Source organism: Panulirus ornatus, chromosome 10, assembly GCF_036320965.1.
Source record: "Panulirus ornatus isolate Po-2019 chromosome 10, ASM3632096v1, whole genome shotgun sequence".
NCBI classification, from domain to species: domain Eukaryota; kingdom Metazoa; phylum Arthropoda; class Malacostraca; order Decapoda; family Palinuridae; genus Panulirus; species Panulirus ornatus.
Genome location: NC_092233.1, coordinates 62,699,360 through 62,719,359, shown reverse-complemented (window position 1 = coordinate 62,719,359; position 20,000 = coordinate 62,699,360). Strand labels below are relative to the sequence as shown.

At 52.0% G+C, this 20,000-nt stretch overlaps 1 protein-coding gene across 11 annotated transcripts in view; it reads left to right on the top strand.

Moving 5' to 3' along the window:
- nab (NGFI-A-binding protein homolog) overlaps positions 1-20,000 on the top strand; it is an 844,405-nt gene that overhangs the window by 303,057 nt on the left and 521,348 nt on the right. For all 11 annotated transcript variants that reach the window (XM_071666139.1, XM_071666138.1, XM_071666146.1 and 8 more), the window contains one exon: positions 2,208-2,944. In XM_071666139.1, the coding sequence (XP_071522240.1) occupies positions 2,323-2,944 (622 nt within the window). In that variant the 5' untranslated portion in view covers positions 2,208-2,322. The remainder of the gene's footprint in view (positions 1-2,207; positions 2,945-20,000) is intronic.

The window sequence follows — 20,000 nt, the reverse complement described above, 5'->3', positions numbered from 1 at the left end:
TGGATACTCTACCTTCATACTGGGATGTAGAAAAAAAAAAAAGGAGGAGGAGGAGGTTGGGGTACCCACCTTGTGACACCTGCTCGACCATCAGCTGATCGAGGGAGGGAGGGAGAACGGGAGGGAGGGAGGGGGTGAGGACGTATTACCAGTTGGGGGAGGGGGGGGGAGCGACCACCTCCCTTCCCATGCCTCGAACCTTTCCTTCCGCCTCTCTCTCTCTCTCTCTCTCTCTCTCTCTCTCTCTCTCTCTCTCTCTCTCCATTGTTCTCTTGAGCTGTGTATGCATGTGACCATCCCCTACCCCCCTCCTGGCGTCTGGCCTGTATGCTTCCCACAGTTTCTGTGCGTCGACCAGCCATTCGAACCTGAGCCGTTATGATGCCTCCTCCCCCCCCCCTCCCCCCCTCCCTCTAACTCTAACCTTTCCTCCCATTTCATTACGGTCCGTGATGCACCCGTCACCCAGCGTGTGTCCGTGATTATAAGACGTAAGTTTACGTCATAAGGACAGTATGTCATAGCGACACACGTCTGTAATAAGAATGGATCATGATAACCCATCGTGTACTTGTTCATAACGCTCATCTCTATAACTTTCATGTGAAACTTTAAAGACAAATGTGAGAATTTAAGAAAGTTTTCTCTTTTTTAAGAATTGGATAATTGGTGATAATTGATTATTATTTCATTCACTTGCCCTTCCTTCCTTCCTTCCTTCCTTCCTTCCTTCCTTCTTGTGCCTTGTACTTTATTTTCTTAGTAACTGTTTTTCTTCTCTGTTCTCTGCTTTTCTTGCTTGGTTGGTATATTTCCTCTTCTTTCTCGTTTCTCTCTTAGGTTAGTGACGGCGATGAATGGTGAGCCAACACTGCGGTGGCTGTAAAGGTCCCTTCCCTGGCCCAGGTCTGCTGACACACACACACACACACACACACACACACACACAAGCTTGTCTTCCCCATATTTCTACATTAATTTTTTTCCCCTCAAGGCCTCTCTCCACTCCCTCTTTCTCCCTCTTCCCCCCCCACCCCCCCTCCCAATTTTAACCCGGCAGTCTTTTTAATATTTTTCAGAATGGGGTGGCAGGAGGAGGAGGAGGAGGGGGGGCCCTCCTACAATTTTTTTTTCTTTGTTATGGGGTGGAGGGGGGACGACGGGAGGGGTGGAGGGGGGACTAGGAGGGGGGGGGGGGGTAGAAATTTTACAGGCCGGGGAACAATTTTAGGTGATTTTTTCCTGCCTCGTCCACGATCGTCCTTAGACTGTGAGTGACTTTTTTTATTTAGTGTTATTTTTCGGGGGTTCCGAGTTTTCCCTGAAGTTCAACTTTGCGCTCAATATATATATATATATATATATATATATATATATATATATATATATATATATATATATATTACCAGGTACATATTGGGTTATGAAAACAATCCATAATTTCATTTAATTTTCGTCTGTTTCCTTTCCATTCTCGTCTCCCTTCTTTTCCTTCATAGTAAATATTCAATATAAACAGGATAATTTATATTTTTTTTCTTCCTCAAATTAAAGTAAATATGTTTACCTACGTCAGCCATACGGGCGTAAATGGTTTACATTTGTTCATGTGTGATCATTCCGGTGTTGTCGTGGGCACACTGCGTTTTCATTTACTCCGGCTAATGAATGGTGCGTATACGCTAATGAGATTTACATTAATTACAACCCAAAGCGTCAAGGCTTCCATTTTTGGGTTTGCGGGACGATGAGAGGGGTGTTTAAAGTGTAGCTGGGCGGTGTTGTGTTGATTGGGAGAGAGAGAGAGAGAGAGAGAGAGAGAGAGAGAGAGAGAGAGAGAGAGAGAGAGAGAGAGAGAGCACGGTGTGTTTCTGGCAGGTCAGTGGGCTAAGCGTTTCATGTGTTGTGTTGTCCTCATTATGTGTGTTGCAGGTGTTGCCTCAGGACATGTGTCTTCCCCGCTGTGCGTGAAGAAGTGTTGTGTGGCAAGATTTTGTCTTGTGTTCCATAAACGTTTGTTTTGTGTTGCGAGTGTTACTGTGTGTTGGAGGAAAGTAATAACATGCTATGTTGTGTTGTACGTAGGTGTTGGCTCTGACTTCAGATGTGTTTCAGGTATTGTTACTATCGTTTTATGTGTTGCAGGTGTTGATGCCTATCATGTGTTGCAGGTGTTGGTACTGACGTGTCATTATTTTGTGTTGCAGGTGTTGGTACTGGGGTGACTCTTGCTGAGCTGGTCGGGGCCGCCCACGTGGCCGCTGCCGCCCTCACTGCCGCCCGTACTTGCCGCCGCCCAGGATGTGACCCCCCCGCCCATCCATGCTGCTCGTGCCGCCCACCTCGCGCGCTGCCGCCGCCGCCGACCCCTTGGTGCCGCCCACCACCGATAGTAGCAGCAGGTGTGCAGCTGGTTACCCCACGCCCGCCGCCCACACCGTGGTGCCCATCAAAGCAGAGCCCGCCCACCACCCACCGTTCCCTGACGGCCACCTACGCCCACACATGTCCGGCCTGAGCGACACCCAGTACCCGCCCGCCGCTACCGCCACCCACTCGGCACCCACTACACCCGCTCCACCCTCCACGCCCACGCCCGCGCCCCCAGTCACAGCATCGTCCGACCGATCGGGGTCCGGCGGCTCTGCTAGCGGGGGGCCCCTCCCTGTCATCCCCCCATCGGCCGTAGGGCCGCAAGCGGGCGTCATAGCCCCCTCGTCCTCTACCCCGACGGCAGTGGGAGGCGGTGTCTCCGGAGGCGCTATTAACCCCGCTATGCCCGTGCCAGGCCCGTCGCACCCCCAGCAGCCGCAGCCGCAGCAACAGCCGCCCCCGCCACAGCAGGGCCCGCAGCCGCAGCCGCAGCAGCAGCCGCATCTGCACCCGCTGCTCGGATACGTCTCTCACGGCAACAAGATCCTGTCTCGTAACCTCAACGGCACGCGTGAGTACCCCTGCTATCTCTCCTCATCATCCCCCCAGTGTCTCTCCTCGTATACCCCTCGTATCTCTCCTCACTACCACTTAGTGTCTCCCCTGACCCCTCGTATCTCTCCTCAGTACCACTTAGTGTCTCCCCAGACTCCTGCTATCTCTCCCTACTACCACTTAGTGTCTCCCCAGACTCCTGCTATCTCTCCCTACTACCACTTAGTGTCTCCCCTGACCCCTAGTATGTCTCCCCAGTATCCAGTAGTGTCTCCCCTGACCCGTGCTATCTCTCCTCAGTACCACTTAGTGTCTCCCCTGGCCCCTAGTATCTCTCTTGAGCACTCCCAGTATCTCCCCTTAGCACCCCAGTATTTCTCGTGAACATCCCTATAGTCTCTCCCCAACACATCCTGGTTATCTCCCCTCAGCACGCCCAGTGTCTCCTCATAGCGCTCCCACTATCCTTCCCCAGCCCTCCCCACAACTCTAGAATTTCTCCTGAGTGTCTTTCCCCAGCATCCCTCGAGTGTCTCTCCCCAGCACCCCAGAGCATCTCCCCCCGTAACACCCCAGTTGTATCTCTCCTCAGCACTGGCCTTCTGTAGTCTCCCCCGCCCCATTATTCTCCCCACCACCCCCGAAGCACCTCCCAAACGCTCCAGCAGCTGGTGGCACGAGAGTTATTGAAGTCTTTGACACGTGTTTCAAAAGCTTTTTGACAGATGCAGTAGCCTCCTCCTCCTCCTCCCCCTCCCCTCCTCGAGCGTCCGACACCTGCTGAAGCCTTTGACAAGTGCTCAAAAAAAAACCAAAACCCTCTTGACAGGTGTTTTAAGCTTATGACATGTGTGCTAAAACCTTTTACAACAGGTGTTCATAATCCCATGACAGATGCTTTAAAAAAGCCTTTTTTTTTTTTTGACTAACTTAAAACCTTGAGCAAGAGCTAAAACCATTTAAAAGTGATTAAGCCTTTTACAGATGCGAGTGTCTTTGATTGGTTCTGATGCCTTTGACAAATAAGCCTTTGAAAAGAAGGTTTAAAATTTTTTTCTTATATTCTTTTTAGAGTGGCTAAAAGTGTGTTAGTAAAGACTATGTAAGGAGACAAACATGTTGGTTGAAAGGAACATTTGTTGGGAAGTTAATCAGTTCTTACAAGGAAGTGAAAATACAGCAGTTAATTATCCGTGTAATGTAGTCCATTTTATAATGATATGGAAATTATCATTATTATTATATATATATATATATATATATATATATCCTTTCAGTTTGATGCATTTATATGGAGTCCTCATCTTGGAATAGGATGTATATATGCAGCTTCCTACTTTGTTGATCTCTTATCTCATACACAGTGATATTATCTCCTCCACACCGATGATAATTATCTCTCTCCTCCACCAGTGACAATCTCTCTCCTCCACCAGTGACAATCTCTCTCCTCCACCAGTGACAGTCTCTCTCTCCTCCACCAGTGACAATCTCTCTCTCCTCCACCAGTGACAATCTCTCTCCTCCACCAGTGACAGTCTCTCTCTCCTCCACCAGTGACAGTCTCTCTCTCCTCCACCAGTGACAGTCTCTCTCTCCTCCACCAGTGACAGTCTCTCTCTCCTCCACCAGTGACAGTCTCTCTCTCCTCCACCAGTGACAGTCTCTCTCCTCCACCAGTGACAGTCTCTCTCTCCTCCACCAGTGACAATCTCTCTCCTCCACCAGTGACAGTCTCTCTCTCCTCCACCAGTGACAGTCTCTCTCCTCCACCAGTGACAGTCTCTCTCTCCTCCACCAGTGACAGTCTCTCTCCTCCACCAGTGACAATCTCTCTCTCCTCCACCAGTGACAGTCTCTCTCTCCTCCACCAGTGACAGTCTCTCTCTCCTCCACCAGTGACAGTCTCTCTCCTCCACCAGTGACAATCTCTCTCTCCTCCACCAGTGACAGTCTCTCTCTCCTCCACCAGTGACAATCTCTCTCCTCCACCAGTGACAGTCTCTCTCTCCTCCACCAGTGACAGTCTCTCTCTCCTCCACCAGTGACAATCTCTCTCCTCCACCAGTGACAGTCTCTCTCTCCTCCACCAGTGACAGTCTCTCTCTCCTCCACCAGTGACAGTCTCTCTCTCCTCCACCAGTGACAATCTCTCTCCTCCACCAGTGACAGTCTCTCTCTCCTCCACCAGTGACAGAATCTCTCTCCTCCACCAGTGACAGTCTCTCTCTCCTCCACCAGTGACAGAATCTCTCTCCTCCACCAGTGACAGTCTCTCTCCTCCACCAGTGACAATCTCTCTCTCCTCCACCAGTGACAGTCTCTCTCTCCTCCACCAGTGACAATCTCTCTCCTCCACCAGTGACAGTCTCTCTCTCCTCCACCAGTGACAGTCTCTCTCTCCTCCACCAGTGACAATCTCTCTCCTCCACCAGTGACAGTCTCTCTCTCCTCCACCAGTGACAGTCTCTCTCTCCTCCACCAGTGACAGTCTCTCTCTCCTCCACCAGTGACAATCTCTCTCCTCCACCAGTGACAGTCTCTCTCTCCTCCACCAGTGACAGAATCTCTCTCCTCCACCAGTGACAGTCTCTCTCTCCTCCACCAGTGACAAGCTTCCCCACAAGTGATAACATGGTAATTAACCTTCAACCCAATTTATTTCTTTTTTTTTTCCTCTTTTTTTTTCCAATCATTTTTCACGCTCGTTCCTCCCCGTATGATAGTCTAATACCTCATTAGCAAATGTTGCTGATCAGTCCCCCCCCCCTGAGTCCACCAGCTATTTGGCTGGACTGGTAATAATTGTCTGGTCACATAATTTCCTCCCTGGAACTGGTCGTGGACGGTATAATACACTCCCGGGCCAAAAAAAGAAAAAAAAAAAAAACTGTGTAAACTAATAATTTTGCTTCTAAATCTCCTAATTTTATGTTGTGTTTGATAACTTTTTTTTTCTGTCCTGTTGGTAGACGTTTTATGCTTATCTGTCAGGTTATATCACTGGGATTTTCTTTTTTGGTATTGATTTGGTTCGTGATATATATATATATATATATATATATATATATATATATATATATATATATATATATATATATATGTATTTTAATGTTTTCGTCATGTTGCTATTACCTTGTGGGTTCTGAAGTGAGCCTTTTGCTGAAGGGGTTTAATGTAAACCCCCAGGTCAATGTTGCGATCCCAACCCTAGCTTTAGGTTCATATATATATACACCACATCTGTAGGTTCAGATGTATACCACATCTGTAGGTTCAGATGTATACCACATCTGTAGGTTCAGATGTATACCACATCTGTAGGTTCAGATGTATACCACATCTGTAGGTTCAGATGTATACCACATCTGTAGGTTCAGATGTATACCACATGTAGGTTCAGATGTATACCACATCTGTAGGTTCAGATGTATATCACATGTAGGTTCAGATGTATACCACATGTAGGTTCAGATGTATACCACATCTGTAGGTGTTTAAGTATACTGTAGATGTGTGTTTATTTGTATACCACATCTGTAGGTTCAGATGTATACTACATCTATACAGATGTATACCACATTTGTAGGTTCAGATGTATACTACATCTTTAGGTTAAGATATATATATATATATATACCACATCTGTAAGTTCATAAGTATTTGTGGATGTAGGTTTAGATGTATACCACAGCTTAAGTCCCTGAATTGAACCTTCAACAGAAGGCTTATAGATTGTTCAGAACATCATACAATACTTCTGTGTAAAAAGTAGGAAAAGTATGTTGAGTGTGTCATAAAATGCGTCCGTGTTTGATAAGGACTTTGATAAGAAAGCGTATAAAAATCGGCTATTTTATTGTTATTTTTTCTTTTCTTTTGGCGTAAATTCCGGCCAAGTTGACAATAACGTTCATGATGTTCCCAGCAAGTCACACAAATCCCATGTTCTACACTGCCACTTCATCAATTAAGACATAATCTTGCTGTTTCCAAGTTCTAGTAAGACTTGTTTGAGTCAGATATTTATCAGTTTTTTTTTTGTGCTTGTGCTGAGTGGAGCAGCGATAGATAGTTGGTAATGATGCGATAGATAGTAGGTAATCATATACCTTTCGACGTTTTCATTTGACGTGGACACACACATGTATGTATCTTTTATGTGCTGATGATCATATGTGTTTTTCTTCTTATTGAATGAAATGTGTATTTTATCTGAACTTATATGACATGGGTTGATCATTAAGAGACGCCTTAGTACTGGTGAGAGAGAATATATTCATTTGCGTCAGGCGCAACGTAGCTTTTCTTGGAGAGAATGAAAGCCTTTTTTTTGTGAGTACGTGATCTTCCATGCGCTACGGGCGCTGGTGGGGGCAACGGAGTTGAGAGTCGGAGAGAGGGGTGTGGGGGAGGGCGCTGCTGAACTGGTGGTGTTTTTTTTTTTTTTCTGTGCTAGTGTTTGTGTGTCCTTCACTAGTACAGGTGTACTGGTGTCAACACCTTGCATCCAGTACACAGCCAACACCTTTTTACCCATTACACTGTCGCCACTCCTGCCTACACTCCTGGCCTACACTGCCACCACTCCTGCCCTGGTGCCAACACCTTGGGTATAGTATGTGTGTGTGTGTGTGTGTGTGTGTTTGTGCGTGTGTGTGCGTGTGTGTGTGTGTGTGCGTGTGTGAAGGCTGGCTATCTTCCTTTCACACAGGAAGACACAGCAGCTAGCGTTGTCACGCTTAACTGGGTAGCGAGCGCTCGTAAAAACCTCCTGGGTTCTAATTGTAGCCGCTAGAGGGCAAAAAAGTACGGTCCACTAACAAAAAGTATTGCTGGTGTGTGTGTGTGTGTGTGTGTGTGTGTGTGTGTGTGTGTGTGTGTGTGTGTGTGTGTCAGGGGATGTGCATGACTGCACTTGTGAGATGTGTTGCTCCCTGGACGGTGTGTGTGTGTGTGTGTGTGTGTGTGTGTGTGTGGTTGTTGATATGGCATGCAAGGTAATGGGACGTGTAAACCCCTTGTGATGTGGAGTGTGTTTGTGGTTCAGATCGTCAGCTGTGGTGCGGTGGGTGTGTGGTGCGGATTGTGTGGTGTGGTGGGTGTGTGGTGCGGTGGGTGTGTGGTGCGGTGGGTGTGTGGTGCGGTGGGTGTGTGGTGCGGTGGGTGTGTGGTGCGGTGGGTGTGTGGTGCGGTGGGTGTGTGGTGTGGTGGGTGTGTGGTGCGGTGGGTGTGTGGTTGGGGAAGGACACCAGTGTTTGCTGCGAAAGACCATTCGTCCGTCGAGGTGGCACCGAGCATGTGTGTTGTGTTGTGATGTGGTGTTGGGGCGACAGTTGTGGTGTGTCTGTTAAAGCCTTGGTGGTGGGCGGGAGGAGGGTTAACATATAGGGTTCCACCTCAACAGGCAGACCCACCCTCGCCGCTCCAGCCATTGATTCCTGGGGGTCAGTGTGTGTGTGTGTGTGTGTGTGTGAGAGAGAGAGAGAGAGAGAGAGAGAGAGAGAGAGAGAGAGAGAGAGAGATCGTGTGTATATATCCCCCCTGAGGAACGAGACGCCTTCTCCCATTGGCTTATTTTGAGGACGCGTCGGTGACACGGTTGCCTTCTTCTACAGACACGTGTTGATGACACGGTTCATCTGCACAATCAGGAGGGCAGAAGACTGACTGATACATGATGAAGTCTTCTAAATACGCCACTGTTCACGTACACTTCTAGATAAAGACTGAGAACTACATGACTTTTAACAAAAATGATCGCGTTTTCTCATTGTTTCTGTAAGGTATATATAGTTTACCATATTTCTAAAAAAAAAAAAAAGGACCCAGGCAGCCTCTTGTGGTGCGTACCGCCCATCTCGCTCGCTCACACTCTTGCGCGTGTTCGCCAGCCAGGTCATCCCTTCTTCAGCAGCGCTCAATAAAGCTGGAGCAGCTGAGGATGGGTCTTCGTCACCCGTACACAAACATGAGGAAAGACGCGCGGTGTCTGGGCTTTGACCTGAACCCTTCCTGCTGAGTGAGGGCCATGCGCACGGCCGCCCTTACTCTCTCAGTCTTAACCAACCAAACTTCTTTTCTTTTTTTTTTTTTCCTTTTTACCCTCGTCAAAGCAGCGCTCAACGAGTGCGTCAAGTCACCACGCACTCAAGTTTCTCCATTTCCGGTTGGAAAGGCTTCACATTCACATTCCCACTCTTCACTGACGCACTTAATACGTTTCCACGTCTTCATTAACGCACTTTGGCTCATACTTCTCTACAGCTTCATTAACACACTTGCTGCCCGCCACCTGGTTCCTTCACGCACTTAAAGTTGAGCCTTCCACGGCTTCGTGTCATTAACGCACTTTAAGTTGAAGCTTCGGCAGACTCATTCACACATGTAATGAGGCTTCAGAGATGGCGAGACATGAAGGCAGGTTCCCTCCTCACCACCAGCAGTTTGAACAGCTTAATGGCCTGGTTAGTGGTCGTGGTCGGTGTCCATCGACATCTCCTCATATTCATTTCTTTCATTTCTCTTTGATGTCTCGTCAAGTCGTGCTCGAGGGTCGTACCGTCGTGCTCGAGGGTCGTACCGTCGTGCTCGAGGGTCGTACCGTCGTGCTCGAGGGTCGTACCGTCGTGCTCGAGGGCCGTGCCGTCGTGCTCGAGGGTCGTACCGTCGTGCTCGAGGGTCGTACCGTCGTGCTCGAGGGTCGTACCGTCGTGCTCGAGGGTCGTACCGTCGTGCTCGAGGGTCGTACCGTCGTGCTCGAGGGTCGTACCGTCGTGCTCGAGGGTCGTACCGTCGTGCTCGAGGGCCGTGCCGTCGTGCTCGAGGGTCGTACCGTCGTGCTCGAGGGTCGTACCGTCGTGCTCGAGGGTCGTACCGTCGTGCTCGAGGGTCGTACCGTCGTGCTCGAGGGTCGTACCGTCGTGCTCGAGGGTCGTACCGTCGTGCTCGAGGGTCGTACCGTCGTGCTCGAGGGTCGTACCGTCGTGCTCGAGGGTCGTACCGTCGTGCTCGAGGGTCGTACCGTCGTGCTCGAGGGCCGTGCCGTCGTGCTCGAGGGTCGTACCGTCGTGCTCGAGGGCCGTGCCGTCGTGCTCGAGGGTCGTACCGTCGTGCTCGAGGGTCGTACCGTCGTGCTCGAGGGTCGTACCGTCGTGCTCGAGGGTCGTACCGTCGTGCTCGAGGGTCGTACCGTCGTGCTCGAGGGTCGTACCGTCGTGCTCGAGGGCCGTGCCGTCGTGCTCGAGGGTCGTACCGTCGTGCTCGAGGGTCGTACCGTCGTGCTCGAGGGTCGTACCGTCGTGCTCGAGGGTCGTACCGTCGTGCTCGAGGGTCGTACCGTCGTGCTCGAGGGCCGTGCCGTCGTGCTCGAGGGCCGTGCCGTCGTGCTCGAGGGTCGTACCGTCGTGCTCGAGGGCCGTGCCGTCGTGCTCGAGGGTCGTACCGTCGTGCTCGAGGGTCGTACCGTCGTGCTCGAGGGTCGTACCGTCGTGCTCGAGGGTCGTACCGTCGTGCTCGAGGGTCGTACCGTCGTGCTCGAGGGTCGTACCGTCGTGCTCGAGGGTCGTACCGTCGTGCTCGAGGGTCGTACCGTCGTGCTCGAGGGTCGTACCGTCGTGCTCGAGGGCCGTGCCGTCGTGCTCGAGGGTCGTACCGTCGTGCTCGAGGGTCGTACCGTCGTGCTCGAGGGTCGTACCGTCGTGCTCGAGGGCCGTGCCGTCGTGCTCGAGGGCCGTGCCGTCGTGCTCGAGGGTCGTACCGTCGTGCTCGAGGGTCGTACCGTCGTGCTCGAGGGTCGTACCGTCGTGCTCGAGGGTCGTACCGTCGTGCTCGAGGGTCGTACCGTCGTGCTCGAGGGCCGTGCCGTCGTGCTCGAGGGTCGTACCGTCGTGCTCGAGGGTCGTACCGTCGTGCTCGAGGGTCGTACCGTCGTGCTCGAGGGTCGTACCGTCGTGCTCGAGGGTCGTACCGTCGTGCTCGAGGGCCGTGCCGTCGTGCTCGAGGGTCGTACCGTCGTGCTCGAGGGTCGTACCGTCGTGCTCGAGGGCCGTGCCGTCGTGCTCGAGGGTCGTACCGTCGTGCTCGAGGGCCGTGCCGTCGTGCTCGAGGGTCGTACCGTCGTGCTCGAGGGTCGTACCGTCGTGCTCGAGGGTCGTACCGTCGTGCTCGAGGGCCGTGCCGTCGTGCTCGAGGGTCGTACCGTCGTGCTCGAGGGTCGTACCGTCGTGCTCGAGGGCCGTGCCGTCGTGCTCGAGGGCCGTGCCGTCGTGCTCGAGGGCCGTGCCGTCGTGCTCGAGGGCCGTGCCGTCGTGCTCGAGGGTCGTACCGTCGTGCTCGAGGGTCGTACCGTCGTGCTCGAGGGTCGTACCGTCGTGCTCGAGGGTCGTACCGTCGTGCTCGAGGGTCGTACCGTCGTGCTCGAGGGCCGTGCCGTCGTGCTCGAGGGTCGTACCGTCGTGCTCGAGGGTCGTACCGTCGTGCTCGAGGGTCGTACCGTCGTGCTCGAGGGTCGTACCGTCGTGCTCGAGGGTCGTACCGTCGTGCTCGAGGGCCGTGCCGTCGTGCTCGAGGGTCGTACCGTCGTGCTCGAGGGTCGTACCGTCGTGCTCGAGGGCCGTGCCGTCGTGCTCGAGGGCCGTGCCGTCGTGCTCGAGGGCCGTGCCGTCGTGCTCGAGGGTCGTACCGTCGTGCTCGAGGGCCGTGCCGTCGTGCTCGAGGGTCGTACCGTCGTGCTCGAGGGCCGTGCCGTCGTGCTCGAGGGTCGTACCGTCGTGCTCGAGGGTCGTACCGTCGTGCTCGAGGGTCGTACCGTCGTGCTCGAGGGCCGTGCCGTCGTGCTCGAGGGTCGTACCGTCGTGCTCGAGGGTCGTACCGTCGTGCTCGAGGGTCGTACCGTCGTGCTCGAGGGCCGTGCCGTCGTGCTCGAGGGCCGTGCCGTCGTGCTCGAGGGTCGTACCGTCGTGCTCGAGGGCCGTGCCGTCGTGCTCGAGGGTCGTACCGTCGTGCTCGAGGGTCGTACCGTCGTGCTCGAGGGTCGTACCGTCGTGCTCGAGGGTCGTACCGTCGTGCTCGAGGGTCGTACCGTCGTGCTCGAGGGTCGTACCGTCGTGCTCGAGGGTCGTACCGTCGTGCTCGAGGGTCGTACCGTCGTGCTCGAGGGTCGTACCGTCGTGCTCGAGGGTCGTACCGTCGTGCTCGAGGGTCGTACCGTCGTGCTCGAGGGTCGTACCGTCGTGCTCGAGGGCCGTGCCGTCGTGCTCGAGGGCCGTGCCGTCGTGCTCGAGGGCCGTGCCGTCGTGCTCGAGGGTCGTACCGTCGTGCTCGAGGGTCGTACCGTCGTGCTCGAGGGTCGTACCGTCGTGCTCGAGGGTCGTACCGTCGTGCTCGAGGGTCGTACCGTCGTGCTCGAGGGTCGTACCGTCGTGCTCGAGGGTCGTACCGTCGTGCTCGAGGGTCGTACCGTCGTGCTCGAGGGTCGTACCGTCGTGCTCGAGGGTCGTACCGTCGTGCTCGAGGGTCGTACCGTCGTGCTCGAGGGTCGTACCGTCGTGCTCGAGGGCCGTGCCGTCGTGCTCGAGGGTCGTACCGTCGTGCTCGAGGGCCGTGCCGTCGTGCTCGAGGGTCGTACCGTCGTGCTCGAGGGTCGTACCGTCGTGCTCGAGGGTCGTACCGTCGTGCTCGAGGGTCGTACCGTCGTGCTCGAGGGCCGTGCCGTCGTGCTCGAGGGTCGTACCGTCGTGCTCGAGGGTCGTACCGTCGTGCTCGAGGGTCGTACCGTCGTGCTCGAGGGTCGTACCGTCGTGCTCGAGGGTCGTACCGTCGTGCTCGAGGGCCGTGCCGTCGTGCTCGAGGGTCGTACCGTCGTGCTCGAGGGCCGTGCCGTCGTGCTCGAGGGCCGTGCCGTCGTGCTCGAGGGTCGTACCGTCGTGCTCGAGGGCCGTGCCGTCGTGCTCGAGGGTCGTACCGTCGTGCTCGAGGGTCGTACCGTCGTGCTCGAGGGTCGTACCGTCGTGCTCGAGGGTCGCACCGTCTCGCTCAAGGATCGTACAGTCGTGCTCAAGGGTTGTGTCATGGCGCTCCGGGGTCGTACCGTCGTGCTCGAGGGCCGTGCCGTCGTGCTCGAGGGTCGTACCGTCGTACTCGAGGGCCGTGGCGTCGTGCTCGGGAGTCGTGTCGTCCCGCTCGTACAAGCTTGGGCAGCCGTGGTATGGTGTCCACCTCACCAGGGGTCGTCTTGACCACGTCCAAGCACCCCGCCGCAGCGCGCTGACTGGGCGTATTCCACCACACTTGATTTGGCGATAATCCGGCGAATTTCGCGCCAGAAGCCGCCAGTCACTCTCCTCATGGCTGATCATGAGGGTAGTTAAGGCGTCGGTGTGGTCTGGCCGGTGGCAAAACCCTTGTACCAACTTTCCACCTTAAAAGGTTTTTGAGATATTATTGGCTTAATTTTTTTGTACATCTCTCACTTGAATGATGATGATGATGATGTGGGGTATTTTTTTTTCTCTTTTTTTCTCGCTGTTGTCATTGGCGGCTTTTGTTTAGGGGACGCCGCTGGGATTTTGTTTTAAAGCATTTTCTGTCTTGCTTTTTTTTTTGTTTAATAGACGTAAAGATCTGTGAACGTAAACGCGTCGTGTATAGTCTTAAGGTAGTGTCTAGATGGTAACACAAACACACACATTAGTGTGACTGGAGGTAGATAATTACACACACACACACACACACACACGCGCGCGCGCGCGCGCCTGGGAGAACACGTATATATTCGAGATTTGCTTAAGCTGCCTCTATGATGTAAGTGTGTGTGTGTGTGTAGGGAAGTCGTTAAGGGGAGGGGGATCTGGAGGGAGGGTGGTGGGAGGGAGGTGGAGGGTCGACATTTGACAGCGTAACCCCCCCCCGACTGCAGGTCCAGCGCTACAGGAAGAAAGAAAGAAAGAGAGAGCGAAAAAAGACTGGAAATCGTTTTTTCCAGTTCATGTAATTGTTTCCTGAATAATGTATAGGACGTTTGGGCCCCTCTCTCTCTCTCTCTCTCTCTCTCTCTCTCTCTCTCTCTCTCTCTCTCTCTCTCTCTCTCTCTCTCTCTCTCTCAGAGCGAACACAAGAGAACAGGGTGGAAGGAAGGGAGGGGGTAATGTTCTTAAATATCATAATCAGGAACGAGACGCGATGTCAGAAAGATAACAGAGAGTGTTTTGATACGACGAAGAACAAGGGATGATGAACAGCGATTGAACAAGGGGACGATTAGAGAACATTCGTTGAAGAACATTTTCTCTCACTGTTCTTCTAAATTGATGTTGATCATATCAGAGTTGTTGGTTGTTCATGATAACGTTCTCTTTCCTCTGTCAGTTGTTGGGATTAAAGACGGGAGAGGAAATGGATATTCATTGAGAACAACCGTGAGGATGTGTGTGTTTGCTGTGGTAGGGTAGACGACTGTGGCACACTGTGTGGTACTGACGCGGTGGACGACGGGTGATTAGGTCGGAGGTCCACCGACACACTCGTAGCTACGTCAGGACGTGCGATTGTGGTGGAGTAAGTGTGGCACAGATGTAGCGAACGGGTAGACGATTGTGGTAGAATAACGTTGGCAGAGATGCAGTAGGAGGGATGATACAGGATTGTGGTCGAGTCACCGTGGCAGACTCACAGAGAGACAGGATACACGATTGTGGTTGAGCAATGCTTGGCACAGACGCAGTGAAAGGATGTTGACAATTGTGGCGGCACGGCGACAGTTGGCGGAGACGCAGTGAAAGGACGTAGGCGACTGGTGCCACAGTAACTCTGGCAACCAACCATCTGGGGGATATAAGGCCGACTGTCGAGAAATCAATGTACAAAGGAATGCAACGATGAACCAAGTAATTACAGACATTTTTCCACGGTATATTTCCGGCGTCAGACCCATCATTTTTCCCCCTCCTGCTCCTCCTCCTCCCTCCTCCTCCCCCTCCTCCTCCTCCTCCTACCCCTCCTCCCCCTCCTCCTCCTCCTCCCCCTCCTCCTACCCCTCCTCCTCCTCCCCCTCCTCCTACCCCTCTCCTCCTCCTCCTCTCCGTGAGGATAGACCGGATTGCGCATTAATTTCCAACTTGGATATCGCTGGCAAGATTATGAAAGAGCAGACCTTCCCTTTGGGGAACGGAAGAATGCCTCTTAATTTTCCTTAAAACGGCCCCTTTGGATTGTCATTAAGAGCGCGTCTCTGCATGTACGAGATCTTTTGTTTGGTATTGGAAAGAGTGACCTTTTGTCGTTGACAGTAACTTGTCGTAAAACACACTTTGGGCTTTCTTTTTTATCTCACTTTTCTCTCACAGAATCTTTCCGAGTGCCACGGATGTTCAGGGTGTGTGTGTGTGTGTGTGTGTGTGTGTGTGTGCGCGTCTCGTCGTCATCATACGAGTGTCTCGTCGCAAAGATTGCCTTTGGACGAGCCCCGGGCCGTCGTAAAGAAGACCTCTCGCAGCGTCCTTCAAAGTGTGCCTCTTGCTTGCTGCTGAGTGTGTGTGTGTGTGTGTGTGTGTCGCTGGCCCGAGCCTGACTGTAGTTCTCCCGGGGTGGAGAGCCAGCCAGCCTTCTCGTACAGTGGTCATTAAGAGTGGCCTTCTGGTAGTCATGAAGAGTTGTCTTTGGTAGTTGGTAAAAGCTTCCTTGGCAGTTTGTTCGAGAGTGGTTCTGTTACTTGAGGCTGAGGTGCCTCTCGTAGTTACGACGGTGTCTGTGATAGTGGTTACCGAAAGAGTGTTGTTGGTAGTTGGTATGACTGTCTTTCGAAGTCTTTCAGAGTTCATTGGGAGCGCCACTCTAGCTTCTTAAAGGCCAGAGTGTTTTAAGTAATCGTTGTGTTACGAAGGTCTTCTGGTAACTGTGGTTTAGTGTCTTCGGCGATTAGCATCGAGAATGCTTATAGTAATTGTCGTTAAATAGTGCCTTCGGCGATTAGCATTGGGAATGCGTATGGTAATTGACGTTAAAGGGTGCCTTCTGTGATTGTCAGGTTCCTTTCCTATCGCCTACCTCCTTTCTTCTCTCCTTAGCCTTAGATCAATTCCGTCAGTAATGAGGAATGATTTTACTGTCCTCGGGTTCAACAACCCTAGCGGGGGATAGGAAAAAAAAATAGTTCTAATTGCCATCCATTGAAAATTGAAAAACACTTACGTGAAGTTTAAGCATTACTTTACCTTACTAAGATATAAGAATAGAGAAAACGTACCTGGAGGTGGTCGATGTGAAAAAGAGAAAATTCTTATGAAAAAAATGTTATGACTTATCAAGCTCACACAACAACTATGCTTTATAAGGACTTCGTATTAGAGGTCCACACTCCTCAGACCATCAGCTTGTTGGTGACACACGCGAGAGTTTCCCTGTATTATTATGATCTGTAGGACATTCATCATCATTGCTAGGTTATTTATCCTCCTCCCACCCCCAACCCCCTTACGCTACGACGATCCATGGGTCTCTCGAACCCCAGACGTCATAAAACACAAAGAAGGAAGTGGAACACAGAGTGAGGCCCACTCCCTCGGCCACGTCTCAACAAGAACTGAAGGTAGAGGGACCGACGTGGTCGTACACGTTTATGGAAACCCCGTAAGACAAATGGACTTCGAGAAGCGTCGGTTCTGACGGACCTGAGGATAGTGGGGGTTTATACTATGTTCCTCCTTCACCCCCTGACACTACTCGCTCTTATGCCGATGACTTCCACTCTGTTCTAGCTGGCTCTCCCCCTACTCGTGAGGCCAGTGGTTTCTTTCTTTCATCCAGACCTCTGCAGCATCTCAGAATACGGAGGCAATAACCTGGTTGAATTCAGCGGTGCAAAAACGCAATTTTGTTGTCGCCTGCATGTCTGTCTCGATCTCGATTTCCTGTATCAGATTTCAAAACACCGAAAATTGGACTTATAACAAGCAATGTTGGACCATAACCTTCTGCTTTATCACTCCACACATAACATCACAACACTTGCTTTCCAAAATCTGGGGGTGTTGTATGGGTGTTCAAGATTCTTCTTGAGAACGACTGTTCTGCTTATATATATATATATATATATATATATATATATATATATATATATATATATATATAGGTGTCTTACCTCCACATTATGGAGTGATGCACATTCGTGCGTGTATCTTGTGTGCGGCTGTTGCCTCACGCTTCTCACAAGCAGGGTGGAAAGCCCTCCGCCTCATCACCTCCCTGGTATCACCCCACACCAGGCCATGACCTGCCACGGTGTTGTTGCTGTCCGCCTCTCTCTCTCTCTCTCTCTCTCTCTCTCTCTCTCTCTCTCTCTCTCTCTCTCTCTCTTCTACAGGTATTACTTCGGTCACTGCTCTCGTGAGCTATCTGTGTGTGTGTGTGTGTGTGTGTGTGTGTGTGTGTGTGTGTCTCCCAGCTACTGAGACTCGCGCCCACGGCACGCTAGTAGCTGCTGCTTCCCACACTTTGTGTGTGGGGACCAGCCATACGAAGCTTGACCGTCATGACGCCTCGTTCTCTCGCCGAACAGCTTGCTCTGCAGGATTCTCATCTTCCTCTTCCTTATAACCTTCCCACATTTAACAACCAGGTCATAGGAAAAAGACACTACATGAAGAACTCAGATTAATTCCTTACATAAGTGGTTGTCTCGCCATTATTCTTCCTCTCGACCCAGATGGCCACGATTGGGTCACGGTTTTACCGTCGCCTCGTCGAAATAGCGTTTTTAGTGAAGGTGTTTGTGGGTTTGCGTGTAGCATTGTTCTCCTGATGCGGCCCGTCACCAGGACGAGGCTTTTGAACCACCCTGGTCCTTGGTGGCGCTACAGGTGGTGCCCACGACTGCCAGCCCTACACACACACACACACACACACACACACACACACACACACACACACACACACACACACACATACTCGGTGTTCCCAGGTCTGGTCACCTGGCCTGCGGTAGCTCGTGTGTGTGATTACCAGTTCGTAATTACTTGGATCCGGATTTATACAATTACTTTCGTGATTGATTTTTTTTGTGATTACTGATTTTATTTGCCGCTGGGAGAGAGAGAAGAGAGAGAGAGAGAGAGAGAGAGAGAGAGAGAGAGAGAGAGAGAGAGAGAGAGAGAGAGTTTTACCCTCGTGTTTCTCCGTCACTTGACCTTGTATGTATGTGCTGTATATGTCCTACCTTGCTTACCTGCCCCGAGAGTCCTTCCCATCTTCTATGGGGGCTCCCTGCAGCGCCCAGGAAGCCGGCCACGTCCACTGGGCGGGACAGCTTGTGTGGTCACATTCCTCTGGATCTATGTAATTGTGTGCTGTCTATCTTTAGATAAGTGGGCAGTATCTATATCTACCGGTGTTGTGTGTCCGGTGCAGCAGACTTAGATGAACCCGGGGACACCTTTTTACTTCACAGGGGTTTTATATGGAACTGAAACCGTGCACTGTGAAAAACTATCCCCCCTCTCCCCCTCTCCCTTCCCCACTGGTATTGTCTGAGTGATTTTAATCCGTGTTGGCGGGAAATGAGCGTCTGTGGCCCACTCTGGCGGGAAATGGGCGTTTGTAGCCCACTCTGGCGGGAAATGGGCGTTTGCAGCCCACTCTGGCGGGAAACGTGTCATCTGAATACATCCTCTTCGTACAAACAAACTGTCAGACGCTGCAGAGCGCAGGTTCTGCAGACTTGATCTCTTATCTCTGTACACTGCCGAGGGACGCCGCCATCTTTATACATGTAGATAGGTAGATGAGTAGATAGACTCACTTCTCCGCCCTTCCTGCCATCGTAGTTCGCGAGAGCGTCACCAGGGGCGTAGTCGAGTATTCGATCACGTCCGTGCGTCGATCGTCGGCCGCATACGCAAAAATACCTTCGTCTACGCTGATCCCATCCGTCCGTCCGACCTCTTCTTATCCGGATATTTAACCCGTCTCTCTTGATCTTTCCCCCATCTGGACCGGATAAACGGCCTTGCAATGTGTGTATAATCATGTCCAGTTACTTCGTTGTGCGGGGGGGGGGGGGGATCATTTATTTATAATACCTAGTAGATAATGGGGGAGGGGGGGGGGGAGAAGGGGGAGAAAAATATTTTGACCATTTTTTTTTTTACGGGAATGCGTTTTTGATAATTCATTTAATAATCTGGAAGCGTTTTCTTTGGCGGGAAAAATAAGGCTAGCTTAATTCCCTTCCAGTAAAATATCTTGCTGTTCCTCTCTACCTCAGTTGGTGAAAAGTGAGTTTTTATACATGGCCGGGACAGCGCGTTATACATTTATACATATCTTGGTAGCGTGCAGCGCCAGGGAAAACCGTGTATGATTTTCCCTTTTTTTTTTTGTATTGAGAGGATACAGGAATTTTTTTTCCTCGTCTCTTTTTTTTGTATGTGTTCATCTGAGTGTGTCCGGACGATGCTGTAATACCGACTTAATTTGGCAGGAGTCGAAACCAGAGCAAGAGTTACGGAGAAAGGACGGTGGTAGGTAGGTAGGTAGGTAGGTAGGGAGGTAGGTAGGGAGGGAGGTAGGTAGGTAGGTAGGTAGGGAGGTAGGTAGGTAGGGAGGGAAGGAGGTAGGTAGGTAGGTAGGGAGGTAGGTAGGTAGGTAGGTAGGTAGGGAGGTAGGTAGGTAGGGAGGTAGGTAGGGAGGTAGATAGGTAGGGAGGGAAGTAGGTAGGTAGGTAGGTAGGGAGGTACGTAGGTAGGGAGGTAGGTAGGGAGGTAGGTAGGTAGGGAGGGAAGTAGGTAGGTAGGTAGGTAGGGAGGTACGTAGGTAGGGAGGTAGGTAGGGAGGTAGATAGGTAGGGAGGGAAGTATGTAGGTAGGGAGGTACGTAGGTAGGTAGGGAGGTAGGTAGGTAGGGAGGTAGGTAGGTAGGTAGGTAGGTAGGTAGGTAGGTAGGTAGGTAGGTAGGGAGGTAGGTAGGTAGGTAGGTAGGTAGGTAGGTAGGGAGGTAGGTAGGTAGGTATGTAGGTAGGGAGGTAGGTAGGTAGGTAGGTAGGTAGGGAGGTAGGTAGGTAGGTATGTAGGTAGGTAGGT